The 18629-nt window shown below is 45.1% G+C and overlaps 2 protein-coding genes across 6 annotated transcripts; one reads left to right on the plus strand and one right to left on the minus strand.

Annotated features, from left to right (window-relative positions):
- Positions 1-172: 172 nt before the first annotated feature.
- SLC35E2B (solute carrier family 35 member E2B) lies at positions 173-10198 on the minus strand. Of its 3 annotated transcripts, none has more exons than XM_082069762.1 (9): positions 9972-10198; positions 6272-6802; positions 5655-5790; positions 4687-4814; positions 4447-4567; positions 4048-4101; positions 3518-3590; positions 3007-3152; positions 173-2868 (listed from the first exon to the last, which is right to left on the minus strand). In XM_082069762.1, exons 2-9 carry the CDS (start codon positions 6594-6596, stop codon positions 2622-2624), a joined length of 1230 nt encoding a protein of 409 aa, XP_081925888.1. In that variant the 5' UTR covers positions 6597-6802; positions 9972-10198; the 3' UTR covers positions 173-2621. The 3 variants fall into 3 exon arrangements, with proteins under 3 accessions (XP_081925888.1, XP_081925887.1, XP_081925889.1); XM_082069761.1 differs by lacking the exon at positions 9972-10198 and adding an exon at positions 9549-9687; XM_082069763.1 differs by lacking the exon at positions 9972-10198 and adding an exon at positions 7196-7215.
- Positions 9886-18427, plus strand: LOC309448322 (uncharacterized protein). 3 transcript variants are annotated; one of them, XR_014185784.1, is made up of 10 exons: positions 9886-10019; positions 10273-10345; positions 11091-11244; positions 12220-12365; positions 13216-13392; positions 13733-13846; positions 14632-14718; positions 15843-15990; positions 16249-17880; positions 17961-18427. XR_014185784.1 is itself a non-coding variant. In XM_082069764.1 (9 exons), exons 1-9 carry the CDS (start codon positions 10000-10002, stop codon positions 16278-16280), a joined length of 951 nt encoding a protein of 316 aa, XP_081925890.1. In that variant the 5' UTR covers positions 9886-9999; the 3' UTR covers positions 16281-18427. The 3 variants fall into 3 exon arrangements, 1 of the variants encoding a protein (XP_081925890.1); XR_014185785.1 differs by having other exon boundaries at positions 16249-17393; positions 17535-18427; XM_082069764.1 differs by having other exon boundaries at positions 16249-18427.
- The last annotated feature ends 202 nt before the right edge of the window (positions 18428-18629 follow it).

An 18629-nucleotide genomic window follows, 5' to 3' on the forward strand; every position in this document is an offset into this window, starting at 1 on the left:
GGGAAGGGCGGGGCCGGACCAAAGTCTTTTAATTGTTAAATTATGTTACATTATGGGAGGGTAATTAACGAATTAACAGCCGCGCTCTGCGTGTTCAACAATAAAACAACCCGCAGCGAACGAACGCGTCACAAAAAGAGAAACTATCACGTGTGTGATTCTTAATTACATATACAAACATAGTTAAAGATTATTATTCATTTGAGTGAATTGTTTTTCTCACGATCGTTTAAACAAGCAAGAGAACGAACACACTATGAAGGAGAATCCGTGTAAATTCCCGCCCTGTGAAAAGGGCAAATCCTGAAAGGAAAATGAGGTTACGCCGCAGTACGTGAGAGGAAGGAAGATTTTATCACCCATCATGGATTTAGCTGGGAAATCCCGTCGTTTTAGGCAGTAACTGCAGGAGCTGACGCTTTCGCAAGTCTTGTGACACTTGAGGAATCCACATTTTAAGGCATTTCAGTGAGAACTTTCCAGAAGGAATCACACAAAGCCACCAATGAATCCTCAACATGAACAAAATGGTCCCTTTTACCCAACAGGAGCGAGGGCGGAGAAACAGCGGGACAGGAGGAAGAAAAGGTCTTACAAACGGACAGTGAACAGGTTGGTTTGTTTAATCTGATAAAAATAATGACCACATAGAAAAGTACGTCAGCTAAACACTGAAAGCAAACCCCTGGTCAAATGGGATTATTGTGCTACCACGAACAGGTGGGGTAAACTGATAAATTTCCACGTGTGTTAGAAATCACAAGGTCCAAAACACTCCCAGCTGTTTGGTTCACAAATGTGAAAGATAAAGAGCCTGCTGGCTTTTCAAATGAAGCTCAGTCTACACGGGAACAGAGCGAGGCGACCAGAAAGCCTCTGTATTTCTGTCTTCCAACAAGAACAGAAAAATATGATGCAAACCGGACTTTCTTCCTGCCAAATACAGTGAGATTTTCGAAAGCATAACTTCCAAAATACCAAAAACAAAACAAAACCGAAAATCCACAGAGCTCCACATGGTCCACAGCTTTTGTAAAAGTGACAGGAGTACAAAGAAACAAAATAACCCCAGACATCACACATACAATGATGAAAAAATTGACATTTTCCTCCCGCTCCAATTTTCAGTGAATAGGCCCCAGACAACCGGTCGCGTACAGGAATGAAACCTGTAGTCAGCGCAAGACAAAACATGCACACGGTATTTAAACAGGTGTTGCCAAGATGGTCTCAGATCAAACACTTTTGCTCTGAGCAGGAACAGTTCACCGGAGCCAACGCGACCCCTCGCCTGGGGAAGCGTAAGCACGAGCTTCAATTTTACAGGAATTCCACAGGTAACTTCTATCCCAAATTATCTGCACCACAAAGACCACTTTATCCATGCTTCTAATGCCATGCTACAATCTTTCCAAGTAGTGGCGATTATTAAAATGCAGCTCATTTTAACTGTTAATTTGTTACCAATAAGTCCGTTGGAATGTTATTGTAGCTACATGTGTTTTTTTGCCAACACTAATTACTAATACTTTTAATCTTTGATCTACCACAAACCAGACTTTACAAAAACCAAAACAACTTCTTAAAGACAGTAGAAATAAAGATCAGCCTCAGTTTACGGTTAATATTCCTCCCTTTAGTGACCTCTCTCCCATCTGTGTCACAGGTACCTCCGAGATTCTTTACATATCAGAAATGATAGAGAGACTTGTACATAGGTCAGAATGATAACCCTGAGTTTCTAAAAGGCAGTGCTTGTTGCACTCTTAGAAATAATACACAAAAAAGTATTTCCTCATAACAAAAATATATAATAAAATGCAAGAAATTAAAATGCTTTCCTATAGAAATGCAGAGATCCTGCTGCCTTTATCACCAACATTTTTCAGTGCTTTTTACCTCTAAGCAACTGCAAATATTTAATTCAGCACTCCATTTATACAGTGTATGTATATGTGTGTATACTTGCATTTCAGTCTTGTCAATACGCAACCAGGATGTAATATTTCCATGTTAAATTTTATTAGAAAAATCACTTTTCATTCCTGGCTTTGTAGTCGGAAAGAGCTGCTCAGCACTGCTTCGGGGCACGGACTCGTTTCCATACTTTACTTCAACTAAATGCATCCAAAATAAGTCGTTTGTTGGGAGGGGGAGTTTCCTTCTCCCAGCTCGACAACGCACACACAGGATGGAGAACAGAGGCAGCGCCGAGTAACGAACCACCAGGAATGTGGGTTTTGCACCAATTTCATTCCACTGCGGGCACACACAACACAGCGATGCGGCCGCTTTTTCACATTATTTCCATGGGCAGGGAGAAAGGAATCGTTTTCCCACAAGACACTGAAGTTCCTTCTCCAGTTTAGGCTTGTGTGTTATTTGCAGTCAAGACAAGACAATAACGCCAACTTTTACCACGTTGTATGACACTTGGTCCTCTGCTATATTGGTTTTCCCAGGCTCACTGGATTCTTCCCATCGTCTCCTCTCTGCTTCGCGTCCCAGGCTCGACCTGCCATGAGCTCAAAGGACCCAAAGCAGCAGCAACAGTTGCAAAAGAACCACTTTCGGGAAGAGTTCCTTTGAGTTCCACGGGGTTGGAAGAATAAACAGCCGTATTAATCATACGGTTCCAAATCCTTGGCAATTAGTGGCTCGGTATCTTCAGTTGTACCCTGTGCAGACTGCGGGGCCGCAGCTGCCAGGCTCTGAATAGTCTCTTGCTGATGCTGCTTCGCCTTGTTGTACAGCAGAACTCCGATTGTCACCAGAACGGTCCCGATGGCCGAGAGGCTCGTGATTTTGTTACCGAACACGATAATACTGAGCCAGATGGACAACGCGTGCTTCACAGTACTAGCAACACTGGAAAGGAATATAAAACTTCAGGCCAAAGCAAGATTTCCCATGTCCCACACACAACCATGCTCCAGCGGAGCAGAAATACTGAGCAAGAAAAAACTGAAATAAAGCAGTGTTCTTGATGTGAAAATAGAGTTTTACCTGAAAGTCACAGGGGAAATTTTTCCCATCAAGGCATAGGCCGTAACACTCTGGAGGTGGAACAAGACTCCATCTATTAAAAGAAGTACAACAACATCTTGGTTGTAGCTGAAGCTCCTCCCGCTTTTCCCAATCACGGGCACATCCTAAACAACAAAAAAAGGAACTTTAAGAGCTTAGTTTATAGCAAAATCTAAAAGCGATATTCCACCCATCTCATTATTATTATTATTATAAGCAGATATAGTTTTACATTTTAACTTCAGCAAAACAAAACTTAACACATACAGGACTTTCTGGGTCACTTGTCAACTCATGTCTATATTGAATTATTTCTTTGAAAATTTTCTCTTTTTTACCCGCCCCCCCCCAATCTCTTGTAAACACAAGATGAAATGCATTTCAGGGTGATTTTAAAAAGGAAGAGTAAAATTTAAGATTAACCTTAGTTGCACATTCTGCTTGCAAGTCAAAAAGAAAACATAAATCAGTGCCAGTGAACTCAAATTACCATGAAAAATATCCAAGCTGGAATCAGCATCACCACTGCAGCAGCGCTCGTGTAGAACTGAAGCTCTGGGGCTCTACAAAGGAGAAAAAACACCAATTAAAATGATTCAGAGCTTCCTCATTCTTAGAGCTGAAGAAAGCTGCACCGTTATTGCATTTACAGCAAATTCAGCAACCTCTGGTGCAGACGGTTCTGTGTTGTATACTGGCTGGGGGCGCTGAAGATAACAGGCACATGGTAAAACACATACATAAAGCTACAGGTATATTTTACCATAAGATTTTACTCCTGGCTCGTGTCTCATAGTTAAAAATCAAGCAAGTCCTGCAGTTCGTTTCTGCATGTCTAGTAAGGTCAAGGGAGGTTTTATGATTGCAGAATATGGACTTATTCTGTGAAAAGACTCATTTGGGGCACACTGAGAGTCTGAGTGCATTGTGAGACTGACCCACCACAGAGGGGTTTTCTTTCCCTGATAAAATGGTGCAATAGTATCAAAACTAGATTATATCCTTATTTTTAATACTTACGAAAATCTGTATTTATCTCCACTGAGTAGTTTTTTGGAAAAGACATTTTGCAAACTAGGAAAAAAAAAACACAACACAATTTATCTGTATTTTAGTTATGACAAATCAATCAATCCATGAGATAGCCAGCTGTTTGCCTTAGATATGTTTTCTTACACTTTACACCACTACAGACAGGAGTTGGCTGTAACTCCTTTAGATTAACGGAGTTGTACTATTTTTTTAACCTCATGAATGCTGGCAGATATATAGAGAAAGCTATATTGTCTGTCCAAAATACATTTTAAATACCAACATTTAAATATAACATATAAAACCAACTATGGGCAACAATTTTCTTCAATCTACCAATAAACAAAATTCCCTTATTCTACACATAAAGCTATCGTTATGCCTTACCAGTCCATGATGTTAGTAGATAAAGCTGCCGAGAACCCTAGAATGTTGAAGCTGATTTCAGTAGCTGTACACAGAGCTAGTCCGCCCATAACGGGGATGAGGGAGAGATTAACCAACAATCCTGCAATTGAAGACAAAAATTTACATCTAAGTTAATTACTGCACTTCCTCACCCATGGCCAAGCGACAGCATTGTAGCCAAAACAGAAAACAAGCCCAGGTCAGCAGTGAAGTACTTACCCGTATATTCCCCTAAGATCATCCGAGACATGATAACAGTGAAAATAGGTGCGGAGCTTTTAACAGTTTCTGCAAATGAAACTGCCACATTTTTCAAGCTGACAAGACCCAAGACTACCGTCGCAAATCTGGAACAGAACAACACATGAAATTAAGCAGAAAATATAATAATGCTGTAAGCGCTACTCTTAGACATCTGGCATAAAAAAGAATTGCATTAGAGTTTCTCTAGGTTTATGAATTGGAGCTGCAGTAACTGATCAGCTGCACACGGCTGCTCCTCAGCGGTTTCCAACAGGCCCAGTGAAAACAGTTTATACAGCTCTGCTGACAAACAGTAATTGAACAAGGAAATTTTATCTCTAGCGTAAATTAGGTACAGTACATATTTACCATACATTAAACCACCAAATTAAACAATAGGGCAGCACAGTTATTATGATAAAGCTCTTTAAATCCTGTTATCTTTTATCAGTCGTGCAGCGTAGAGGAAACCAAACCATGTATTCTTATTGTCTGCTCAACCACAAACTGATACTATCCCAGCACACAGCAAACATTTACTTTTTAAAAGATAAATATTAATAGCCTGGATGACTTTGGAGGCAAACTGCTGGAAAAGGGGAGGGAACACAGCAACAGCACAATACATACTGGTACACTGAACATCATCCTCAAAAGAGCACAGAAAAAAGGGAATGGAAAGAGAAACGTGTTCTGAAAGCAGCTAAATGTGATGGGAAGCCAAGCCAGCAAAACCCCTGACACCTGGAAAAAGGAACGTAGCATTTAGCAATAGGAAAGGAAAATAAAATGATCCTGGGATTTTTTGCGGGGTGGGAAGGTGAACACTCCAAACACTTTCCAATCCAGATTGGAGAGGAAAAGAGCCGTGAACATCCAGATTCTGCTCAGAACAACGCGACGAAGCAACCAGATCGATCTCTAGGAAATATTTAACCACTTACCTCATCAATCCAACAAACAGCATTATCATGATGAAATTGGGTGGATACGAGATGCGTGTTTTATGTTGATATAAGCAGCAGGGAACAAACATTTTTATACAGCCGATGAAGGTGGTTGAAAGCATTTGAACAGCACCTGAGGAAAGGTGAGAGGGGAAAAAATCAGAAGATGATGGGAACTTAAATCAAGCAACATAAGAGAATTTCTTGAAGTTATGTGTAGCACTTTTAGCAGTTAAGAAACACAGCGATTACTGCTAATTTTATAAACTTTCACAAAAGCCCAAAACGCACAATACCCTCCAACACAGAAAACAAACAAAAACCCCATTTTTCTTTCCAGCTCTTAGTTCTCAAGCACTGCTTTACGTCTCCCCTGTGAACCAAGTTTCACACCAATACTGTATTTTAGCGAGTGGAGCAAAGGACCGTGTCAGAAACCCCTTTACAGGCCAAGATCACAACTCCCGAGTTCCCAGCCCCAAATCCACCCCATATCTCCTAACTAGGTCTCCTTCACTTCAGCTGAACCATTTTGTCCCTCAGCTTTATACAGGAGGATCTGGCATTGTCAAGTATCTCAATGCAATTAAAGTGTAAAAGAAAGGTGGGGCTACCGAGCATGCTGGGCTCTCCCTCCAGTAAAGAAAGAATGTATTTGTTAAGAAAAAGAGTGCAAAAGCTGAAGAAAAACCACAAAGTGAGGTAGATGAGAGCATGTGAATTCCAGATGCCCAGGTCCGACTCGATGACGGTCGTCTCCGTGATGGTTATCTTCAGCACGTTCTCCTCCGGCACACTGTCACTCCTTGCAATCACAAATTTTTCGCTCCTGTTCGCAAAGAGTGAACTGAAATGAAATAGTGATTTTTCCTTCGGCTTTTCTTCCAGGGTGGGAGGATCGGGCTCCTCCGGTGCCTGAGCGCTTGTCACAGTCGACATGCTGACATTCGGAAATTAAGATTGGTCCTTAATACAAACCAGCATTGACTTAGCACAGAACAGCACTTCAAAGAAACAAAACCATCATGTGATTGGTCTTTCATCTCCCATGGCCCGAAAAAGTCTCCTTGGCCCTCCAAATAACATCTTGCATAAAAAGAAACTTCTCATGCTTCTTCACGTCTTCTATTCCATCTTTTTTCTCCCTAAGAATGAAAAAAGAAGGAAAAAAGCATGTAGTTTTGAACTTAATGACATCTTCAATCCCACATGCAGCAAGGATACCACCTTTCACCTGCTATTTATGAAAGATAAAGAGACTCTGTGCCTTGTCCTTCGGACTGGATTTTGCACTAATTATCACGATACCAAGATTAAGGACGAAGAATTTAGATAAGGGAGACTCTTAATTCTCAAATAGCACACACAAGACTTGACGTGGTTTCTTCTCCTCTAAAGCGTGTCAGCCCAGCCTTTTCAAGTCTAATTCACGCCCCTTCAAGATTCTTACATTTTCTTTTATCTCAGTCTAAAGTATTATAACCACTCCACAGAAAAACCTTCACAACACAGAAAATCTACCCTTAGTACTAACTGACCTGTTATCAGCTGGAGTCCAACTGAGCAATCTGCAATCAGGGACTGTAATCGCGGTTTATCTGCGACATTAAAACACACTATTGGATTTATTGCTTTCTATTCTGTAATCCATGTTTTATGAGCAAAAGAAAATGATTAATCAGATGATAATGACATGACGAACAGGACCTCTTCTGCTCCTCAATGAACAAACACCAGGGGAAATCACATCTTTATCCAGAATCCCATTTGCTGGATGAACAAGAATTTGTTAAGAAGAATGGATTCTTGACTCCTCCTCCTTTTGCAAATCTGAACAAAAATACTCCTCTACAATCATAACTTTGTTACTACTTTTTCTGTTTATAGTACCCGATTGAAAACAAAAGCAACTAAGCACAATGAAGCTCCCGCACTCAGCGGCACCACAACGCCGTATTTGATATCAACAGATTCCACACACGGCAGGAAGCAGAACAGCAAATAAGAACAAAACTACTCCCTAAATTACTGACCTGCTGTCCCACATCAGCTGGGAAGCCTGAGCTGGGCTGGACGAGCTCTCCATGTGGAACTCATCGTGTCTCCCCGCTCAGACCCACCCGCACCGATGTTTACCAACAGATGAAAACGTGGCAGCTGCTGCTCGACTGTTCCTTTTGGATCACACACAGATGTTCAGTCTCCCAGCTCAAAAGAACAAACAGCACGTGGCGCCTTTTACACTCTTCCTTGTATCTTCTCCAACTTTTAACTACTTGTAACCCCCTTCGCTCCAACTACGACACATGTTTTTGTGGACGTGCAATAGATCAAACCCAGGAAACTGCTCCTCCCTGAAATTTTAAGGCTGCAGGGAAGAGGTGACCCTTAATCCACACATCACCTACTCTTAACCCATAGACATCATCTACATTTAATTCACACTTGTACAGTTTAACCTCAAAAGCAGTTTGTCCACATAGATTATTTTCTACATACAGGTCTCCGAAAAAAAGAAACATCGAGTATTGCATAAAACAAAATGCAGAAGCAACGTAAGTTAACAAGAACACACCCCCCACATTTTTGCATTAGTTGTTTCACAAGAAACTACAACATTCCTCACTGAAGTCAAAAGGATAAAAGGGAGGATACCCCCATGGCTTTTGGTCAGAAGCTTCAAGTATTTCTTAAACAGCTACAGCAGATTCCAACAGCTGCCGCTCCACATATGACACCGGCAGTTTCTTATTGCATTTGTTTGTCTCAAATGAAGCGCTCTGGACTTTGGAATGATAATATAACAGCCATATAACAGCGAAGGCAAAAAGCCATCGCTGCAGTTTTTCTGACCGCTTCTTAGCACCTGTATATAAAACCAGCTACGTGCTTTTGACAATACCCACAGAGAACTTGATAAAATCAGCTTTACAGCTCACAGGAAAAAAAATAAAAGCTCAAAAAAGTTACAAGAGAAACTAAGGCTAATCCAATAGCGAAAAAACAGGCATGTGTGTGTGATCTCTTCATCTACTACAATATTACGCAACACAGGTCATCCAAACATTGCTGCCAACACAACTAACCACAGAATTCAGCCTCCCAAGCCAGCTGTAAATATAAACACCGTTTTGCTAAATGATCACAAGGGCATCCAAGATGTTTATAAACACAGACCGCAAGTACAATCGCAAAACTATTGACATGTCCCATACAGAGATGCTCAGACTGAAATAGCTTAGCACTTTCTTGCACTTCAGCTGCATTTTCTAGTCACCCAGCCCTTAAATCTTCCCTCGTCTCATTCAGACTCAGCTACCAAGCAAATCTAGCATGTGTTTTTGCAGGGCCTGCGGCACCTCAGAGCGGAGCGAGCATCCGAACACAGGATGCGGATCCAGACGTGACTGAGCATCCGAACATGGGATGTGGATCCAGAGCTGAGCGAGCATCCAAACACGGGATGAGGATCCAGAGCTGACTGAGCATCCAAACATAGGATGTGGCTGCAGACCTGAGCGAGCATCTGAACAATGGGATGTGGATCCAGACCTGACTGAGCATCCAAACATAGGATGAGGCTGCAGAGCTGAGCGAGCATCTCAACATGGGATGCGGATCCAGAGCTGAGCGAGCACCTGAACACGGGATGCGGATCCAGAGCTGAGTGAGCATCCAAACACGGGACGCGGATCCAGAGCCGCCTCCTCACCACGGCGAGCCCAGGGCAGCGGGGCTGCCCCACGGCCTGTCCGCCCGGCTCGCCGGCTCCAGGCCGTTTCGGGAGCGCCGTGCTCGCAGCAGCGGGTACCGCAGAGCTCCCCCACCCCGGCACCTGCAGCTGCCCCGCCACCACCAACCCGAGCTCCGCTCAGCGCGCCCGGCCCGCACCTGGCTCCGCTCACACCGGGCTCCGGCTCCTCGGGCTGCGGCCCTCGGGGCTCCGACCGCCCCTTCCCGGAGCGGAGCCGCCGAGCGGGGCAGGGGAGGCGGGACCGGCCCGCGCACCGCCCCGGAGCGGCTGCGGGTGGGTGCAGGAGCCGCTCCGGGAACCAGCCCCGCTCAGGCGACAGCCCCCGGGCGGCCCTTCGGCGGGGCCTCCGCGGGGAAGGGCCCGCGCTCCGCCCGTCTCCCGGTGCCGGCGGGCGGACAATGGGAGGCCATTGCACAGAGACAGGCGGGACGGGAGGGAGCGCGGCGGCCCCGCCGCCCTCCGGGGGCACCTCCCGCCCGGGGTTGGGAAGTGACGTCCCGCTCTGCCCCGGAAGTGCGGGCGCTGCCGCGGACCCGCCGCAGCCATGTAGGAACCGTTACCGTGAGCGGCGGGGACGGCGGAGCGGCCATGGAGGGCGCGGAACACAGGTAGCGGCGGGAACGGCGGGCGGAACCAAACGCTGAGCGGGGGTGGCTCCCTGCGCTCCCCCGCCTCGTTACTGGGGGGTGTGGACTGGGGAGGGGCGGGGCTTGAGTGGGTCCCCCGCACCCGCCCTCTGGTTGGTACCGCCCGGGCGGGCGGCGCTGGGCCCGATCCCGGCGCGCAGCCGGTGGCGGTTCCCCCGGTTTCTCCGTTTTTCTCCCGTTTTCTCCCTTTATCTCCCGTTTTCTCTCCCTGCAGCGGCGCCGCAGCCCCCCCGCTGCCCAACCTCACCCCCCGGCACCGGCAGCTCATCCCCACGCCCTGCGGCCCCGTGAGTACCCCCCGCATCGACACCAGGGGCGGGAGCCCCGTGGGTTTTCCTTAAATAAAAGCGTGTTTTCAAAGATGCAGTTCGTCATCTGTCATACACAGAACTGGCGAGTAACGTTCCCAGTCCCTGTAATTAACAACAAAAGCTGTGGTAAAGGGTGCCGTGGCGCGGCCCGACCTCCAGGTGACTCTCTGCCTCCATCTGCCTCTCCGGGAACCTTGTTCCTTCCCCTTTCTGCCAACATCACAGGAAAGTGAAGTGGGTTTGAGGTTTTTCCCTTTATCTCCAGGATTTAGGCTGCCTGGGATGAACGGGAAAAAAAGAAAGAAAGAAAGAAAGAAATCACTGAAATCCATCGCACGTTGATCAGAAGCATGAACCTTTCTTTATAATTTTCTAATATTCTAAATCATGAGCTGAGGTCCCGGGACAACGTTAATGCCCGTATCACCTGTCACAACAGCGATCTTAATTTCAGCATATTAAATTAATAACCCTCTGGCCCTTGTGGGGCACTGAGAAAAGCAGAAAGCAGCCTGTAGGTATAAAACAGAACAGTCTAGGCTGAGATTAATCATGAAATAAAGTTCGAGTTCTCCATTCCTCTGCAGTTTTGGAGTTTCAGTTAAGTTGTAGGGAGTTTCTCTTCCAAGGCAAACCCTGTGTCACTTTGCCTATTGCGTTTCTTAGGAACAGCAGCTGGTTTGTGCTGCATGACGTGTTTAAAACTTTCCTTCCTTTACAGATAAAGCCTTGCTCAGAGCTGTCGTTTCCCGTGAAGATCTACTTCTGCGTCACTATTTTGTCTCTGCTGAGCGTCATAGGGCTCACCATAGAGACACTCGTTCGACAGACTGAGGAAGATTTCACCATTTCTCTTATTCAGTTAATTGGAGTTGGTGAGGAACTTGTCATTTGTATTTTACAACTTTTTTTTTCCTAAAGTAGTAATTAAGCAGCAACTGAAGTTTCTTATTTACTCCATTTCACCCAATATATTACACATAGAATCTTCTTCTAGTTTAGCACTAACGGCTATTGCCATTGTTGCTTTTCCTGTAGTATTTCAGAGAAAGGCTCAGTAATAGATGTGGTGTCATCCAGAACACATTGATCAGTGAACAGCGTGAATACACTGTGCATACACTATCTCTGCAAAAATCTTAACGCTCAGAAAGAGCTTGTTTTCTAATTATCTTTACAGACCACTTCTGATTTAGCAGCTGAATTTGCAAAACAAGGAAATACTGTCTTAATCTTCCAGGTCTTCCCGAGGTCATAAGTGTGCAGAAAATTTGCATGCTTCACTTTGTCATTTGATAAAAGGGAAAAAGGAAGGTCATTCGCGAGGTTTGTTTAGAGAGACTGAAGTTATGTTACTTTGAAAACTTGTGTGACACTTTGTCCCCGTGTCTCCACTATCAAAACTAGGTTGTTGGTGTGCAATCCAGGAAGTAGCTCTCTGGAAAAAGAAATTATTATCGCTTTAGCTATGGTAAAAGTTAACTAGTGTTTGCAGGAGCATCCTATATAAGAACAAAGCACCAATTCCTGGTTTTATGAAAGTCTTTTCCTTATTTAATCTTTGTCAAAACAGATCTTAGAGTACAGTGGTGATGTCTGTGGCGATAAAGAGTGGTGGGTTTGATATATTTTATAAAAACATAACATGGAACTTGGCCAAACCAGTTCTTTTCTGGACTATGGTTTGCAGGGTAGGGTGTTTCAAAATTTGCACAACAAAATCTACATTCTTGACTACGAAGCCTGAATCACATGGTCGTGATTTTGCCGTCTGGGTCAAGCATATTGAAAAACTGCACCACGTGCAATCGGAGTTCAGCTGCTCACTCACCTTTCCTTCTCCCTCCCAGTGTTCTGCGTGTACTACGTGACCAGGGGAATCCTGCAGGAGAATCGCCAGGAGCTCATCGTCTTTGTTCTTTCCATCTTGCTCGTGATGTTTCGTTCCGTCGTCAACTTCACGGTTCTCTCCGCTGAGCAAAAGCCAAAACTCCTGGTTAGTCTCCTCCAGAACTGGAATCTCAAGTCTATGTGCAAGGACACAGCCATTAGCCCCACTTTTTTAAGAGAGCGGCAAGGAAACAAAAGGATACAAAGTGCCAGGGGATTCCAGAGCCTCTTGTTTGCGTTTCGTAACAATAAAACGTAAAACGAGGATTGTATTCTGAGCGTTAGTAAGATTGGTAGTTAAACTTCCGCTTGCCGTGCTGCTCAGAAGTCCCTTTTCGTGGTCACACGTTTATCACAAATGTTAGAAGGAGGTTCCTTGCTGTGAAGGTACCCAAAAGCTGTTCTGCAATAGAAGAGGTGGCAGCCAAGCTAGGAATAAGCAGCAAAGCACAATTTGCCTATTCAATTTACGTATCAATTTTACATTGAGTTGAACATACTTATTTAGAGAAAACGGGGTTGTTTGGGTCAATAAGGAACAGGTAAGAGGTGCCAATCATTTTAAGGTCTGCATCCCCGTCATCAGTTTATATATTAAGGAAGAACCTCAAAGTAGAGCCTGGTTTTCTGAAATTTAAGTACAGCAATTAGAATAACCCACTGTCCCCGCTGAAATCAATGGAAAGGTTCTTAGCAGTTGGTTTATGCCATACGGAAGGTTAGAGCCAGTCCGTGCCACAGAAAGCTGGTTTTTCAACTGCATGATAAAGCCTCAAACAAAACTGTGCTAAAAGTCATCACGATATTACAGGGAGTGCGAAGGTTCATTTAAAATGCTGTCACTAGGCAGCCTGGTTTTCCTTACTCCTTTAGCCTTTTATTTCCAGTTAGATGGAAGGTTGAAGACTGTCCCTGTTTCGACACGGCCAGTCACATCCTCCTTTGTTTCCCACCAGGCCCGCTTCATCCTGATCCTCTTGGTTGGCTCCTTCGACGTGATCTGCGCCATCGTCCTCATTCAGAGCCAAAGCATGATGGCCTTTCGCGTGGGGGGCGCGCTGGAGAGCCTGCAGTCCCAGTACTTCATGGTCAACCTCTGCTTTTCCATGCTGACCTTCGATCTTCAGGCACAGGTACAGAACTCTGTCCCCCCGAGGAAGTGAAGCGAACCCAAGGTGTGTTTTAAGAAGGCTGCCGTTCTGCACACCACCCTTCCTTCTCGCTTTACCGTTGCATTAGCTCGTGCTTGATGTGAAACGCATCTCACTGCCTTCCCTGCTCTCCATTGTTGCTGATATCCCATACAGGGAAGTACGTCTGTCCTTGTGTCTTGTTTCATACAGTCTGCCAGTTTTTGAGGAAAAACTGTAGCCTTTAAACCTGTGCCCAACTTACTGTTGCTGGGAGTTTATATTTTTTGATGGGCTGTATGGTCTCAAACTAATAATTTCACGCCGTCCTGGCCTGTTTCAGCTCTGCCTGTGCGTTCTGCTGATCAGCCTGCACGAGATCACCCTTCTCCATAACATCATCTCGGCAACGGGGGTAGTTTGGGCCTGCCTGAAGGTGACCATCAGCATCATTGCGGTGAGTGTGACGCTCAGACACGTTTTTCACGATTCGCTTCCTGCGGATGATGCAGCAGTAGGGAAATGTTAGTGGATTTATTGTTCCTGTCTCCGTGATTTATTTTCTCCCTTATCTCGCATTAATTACTAATTCTTTCCCCCTTCTCTTGTTTCCCTTTTGGTTTTATCCTAAGAGGAGCACTATGCTGTACCACAGAACATAGAGACAACAGTAGAGGTGGCAGCGGACAGAAAAACTCCCTTAGGGGAGAGACAATTCCCATAATGCTTTTGTAGAAGTTCATATATCAACCATCGCAGAAGGGTCAGGATTGGTTTGCGGGGGAACTTGCGGTTGATTAGATGCATCAAATCTTATCCCAGCGTTGGCACAGTCACTGTTTTCGTTGCCAGTGACTCAGCTCTTTTTGTTTGCCCAGACCTGCCCTTCCAGCTCGGGGCTGCTCCAAGTTCCTGCCCCTGTCCTCCCTTTCTTCTTTCCCAAGTCCCAAGATTCATTGTGAAATTAAGTTTTTCCGACAGTTAAATCCTCTTGACTCTCCCCCGTTTTTGTTCTCAGTGACTTGACTTCTGTGTAATAGAAACAAAGGTGGAGAAAAAAGTCACAGAGCACTTTCAGTCTGTTAGCTATGGAAGCGTTAATTTGTTAGAAAACAATCTGAACGCATCCCAAAGTACATCAGCCTAGACGCACACTTGAAACGCTATTGAAAAACCAACTATATAGAGCCTTTACAGTATAGCAGCAAGTTATAAAGCTGTATTTCTCATCTTATTTTACAGATTTTAAAAGAACTGAAGCCTCTAGTGTGGATTTTTCTGAGTCTGAATGTACCTGAAGTCGCTTATCTCATCTACCTGCTCTACACGGTAATTCATCCAACTTACTTCCTCGGTAATGGGGAGCAAGGCTGTGGGACTCCTCCTCATTACTGGATCCAAAGTGTGGTGCCCCATTCCTGAGCGTACCCCATCACTGCAGCTCCTGTCAGGATCAGGGAGGGCAGCAGGCACGTCCTGCCTCTTTGGGATCAGCTTTTCAGACACAACCATGTCAAATCGCTCTTCAACTGATTAGTTAGAGGGAGAGGCCCTGGCAGCCTCTGCAACGGGCAGCGTCCAGAATGATTAGGGAAAGATGCAACAAGATCTTCCTGTAGAAGACACACGGCTCCCCACAAACGCCTCCCCTCCTTCGCGAGGAGTCCCAAGTGGTGCCAAAGCATTTGACCATCTGCAGGGCCTCAAGTCATGATATTTCAAAGAATTTCTTAGGCAGCACCCCCAGCTGTGGATCCTGATGTAGCCACAACAAGAGGCAGCGCAAGCCCAACAAACTCCAGCGTTAGGCATTCTTTTGGCATTATAATGGTGATAAAATACTTATCACCGGGCACCCCAACACCTCCCACAACACGTGTGGGAAAGGAGCTCAGGAAGAAGAAACGCAAAGCAGATGGTTCAGCACGGGAAGGGCTCGAACGCTGATAGCAGCCCATGTTTCTCATACTTCACGTGGTCTCCAGATACTGATAAAAGTCGAGTGGCCGCAGTCATCCATGTCCTTGGGGCTTTATTTTTAAAGTATGCAGCCAATCAGGCTCTTCCAGTTATTCACAGCCCTGTTTGATCTGGCAGACACAGAAGGACCACACACTGTCTTGAGTGGCGTAACTGTTCTTGGTATCGCAGTTAGGAAGAAAAGTGCAGGTGGCGGCTTCTGATACAAGAGTAAAATGATAACTTGAAAATAGCTCGGTTTCCTCATGTTTTTGCATGGCAAAAAACAGAAGGTATAACGCATTTGGCTCGAGTCAGCGTGCAGCCGGAGTCACGTAATGGGGACAGTAAGGCAGTTGAAAAGTTGCCAGGTTTCTTTCCCCCAGTTACTATCTCCTGCCTGCTTTCAGAAGTGGAGCAGTTGATTGCATTGTATGGCTTGGGGTTGTTGTGGCGCTCGGTGTTCATTGCCGTATGTCTCCGTTTCCCTGCAGGTGATAAGGGAGTGGGGCAAAGGGAATTCTTACACTCTGGAAGCTGCTTTCATCACTGGCTCTTGCATTTCTGTTGCAATAAAATCTGTTTTGTTTTGGGCGCTGATCCACGTCTACCGCAGCTTTGGACAGGGGCTGAGAGAAAGAAGTAAGTACTTAGATTAACTGAACTATGAGGGTTGTAGCCTATTGTATCACAGTCACAATTAAGTACCCAGGAAAACAGCATGAGAAAATACCTCCTGTATACATCATTCTTCTTCTTCATCATGCTGTGTAACTGCTTCATAATAACTGAGAGAGACAGAATGAAAGGACCTAGAAAGCCACTAATTTTCAGCTACCCAAACCTCCTTTTCCATGAAGGACGTTCCAAGCATTGACTGATCTTTCTTTCTTCCCACAGTGTTTTCTTCCTATGGAAGGATCGAGTCCTGAGCATCTCGCTTGTGCTCTATCTGCAGCTCTTACAGAGTGAAATGGTCGCTGGGGAAGTTCTGATCAAGTACTGGCTTCCAGGATGTGAGATAATGGGTCGGTGTCACAGAAGCAGGGGAAGCTGCTCAGAAATACGTCTGTACATTTCTTGGTTCATGCTGCGCTCGGGAACTACAGCGCAGCTGGTAACGGTCTAAAAGGCAAAGCGCGCTCGGGAAATTAACAGTAATCCTCTCCATTCAGCAAGTTGTGCTGACGGGACAATGCATCTTTCAGGCCTTGTTTTACTGACACTGCTTTGTAACTGCAGGAGGTTCACAACATGCATGCGAGTAGAGAATGTTGTTAATATAAATGCTGTTTTTCTGGATATACACAAACATAATGAAAATAACTTTGCACACCCGTCTTGTATTAGTGAGTCTAGGACTGGGTTGCCCTACCGCCGCGTCTCAGCTCCAGCCCTGACGTTGTTCTGGTGCGGCTGTATTCCCTGACGCCACGGCCGTGGGAGGCTCAGCCCCAGCACAACGAGCAGGGCTCTTGTTCCTCCTCCGACTTCAGAATATTTCAATTATTTTATTGTTGGTTGTTTTTTCAAGCCCAGTTACACGTGAGCACTTGGCAATGTCATCTCCTGCCTTCCTCCAGTGTTTCTAACCTACGTGCCATCTCATATACAAGGGTAACTGTTACAATAAGCCTGTTACAATATTGTACTTTTAAAAACTGTTGCAATATTGTAATTTAAAAGTTTGGTATTTTATTGATTAGAACCTTTAGCTACTGGCTATTTTTTAATAAAGTATAACCACAGTTTGCACATAGAATCAGTTTGTTTGGAAAAGACCTTGAAGATCATCGAGTCCAACTGTTAACCAAGTCCAGCACTACCCCCTGTCCCTGAGAACCTCGTGTCCGTCTGTCCAGCGTCTCCAGCCCAGCCCTGGGCAGCCTGTTCCAGCGCCCAACAGCCCTTCCCAGGAAGTTTTTCCCAATATCCAATTCAAACCTCAGATAATTATTTCTCATACCAACAGCATGGAACTGCGATCCACGTGTGCTGTGAACATCGCCGTCACGTTCCTCTCTAGATATGTCTTCAACTTGCAGGTACTCGTACACTGCAAAAAGTAGTTAAAATAGCTTATTGCAGCTTACTATGGACGTTTACAAGGATGATCTCCAAACTTCTATATTTTTTAAATTTTTCTCATCCTAGTCTTCTAAACATGAAACAAATCTATTTTATAGAGAGGCCAGTGGCGGCAGGAAGAGGTTAAAGGTGCGGGCAGCCTGCACACAGCTGACACACCAAGAGAAAGCGCCAGAGCAGCAGCTGCCGCCTCTGACTTCATTGCACCAGTGACCACCAACTGCTGCTGAAACGGAGAAACACAATGAAGCGTATTCAACCCTTTCCCAAAACGAGCAGACACGCAGCAGGTCTCACCCAGAGCGGGATCAGTGGGTGCAGGGTTCGCTCTTGCAGAAGGGCCGGTCAGAATGAGCTGAGCAAAGCGCGATGGTGCTGTGCCCCTTCTATCTCCACAGCGAGGGGCTGCCAGAAACAACCGCGGCGTTACAAAGGGGAAAAGTTGTGAGTACGTTCAAACATCTCCCCCAAAGCAGAAATGTTTGTTATGTCTCGGAGAACTATCAACCTTTGTATTTTCACAGAGTCATGTTCTTACTGACTATGGGTTTAAGTTCCGGTGGAAATCTGCCTGTTCTTTTTCACAAGCTCTTGAAGGAAATGGTTGTGTAGATAAGAGCTGCTGGGCTGAACCTGTGAAGGTTTCCCCCGTACACAATCCTGCCACGATCGCAGCGAACCCCTCCGGCCTGCTCGGAACTAAGGCGCTTCGTTTTGCCCAGTCACGCTAATCCTGGACACAGACAATCATTAAAGCAGCTGGTTCAGACACCCAGCCGCACATCTGCTGTTAAAGCAGGAGCTTAATCCAGCAACATCCAAAGCTACTCATCCTGGGTTTTATTGGTATTCGCCAATGGAAGAGGAAAACATTGGAAACAAATCCCAAAGCAATGGAAGCTCCTGCTCTACACGTCACCAGAACTTCCCCTCAAAAGCGTTTTGCAAGTTTTACTCAGGATGATGAGTAAAAGATTCCAATTTTAGGTAATTTGCGTGAACTCTTTACATAACACCTGATAAATACCTGAACATTTCCCCTTCTTTGATCCATCTTATTTCCCATGCCACATACAAAGGCAGGGACACAACGGGCATTTAAACTACATTTTCAATCTAAACTTACTAAGTATCCTTATTATCTGAGGTTATCTCAGTTTATTGCCCTTATATATTGTTTTCCCCTCATTTTT

The sequence above is a fragment of the Streptopelia decaocto genome (assembly GCF_964273445.1).
Source record: "Streptopelia decaocto genome assembly, chromosome: 20".
In the NCBI taxonomy this organism is placed as follows: Eukaryota; Metazoa; Chordata; class Aves; order Columbiformes; family Columbidae; genus Streptopelia; species Streptopelia decaocto.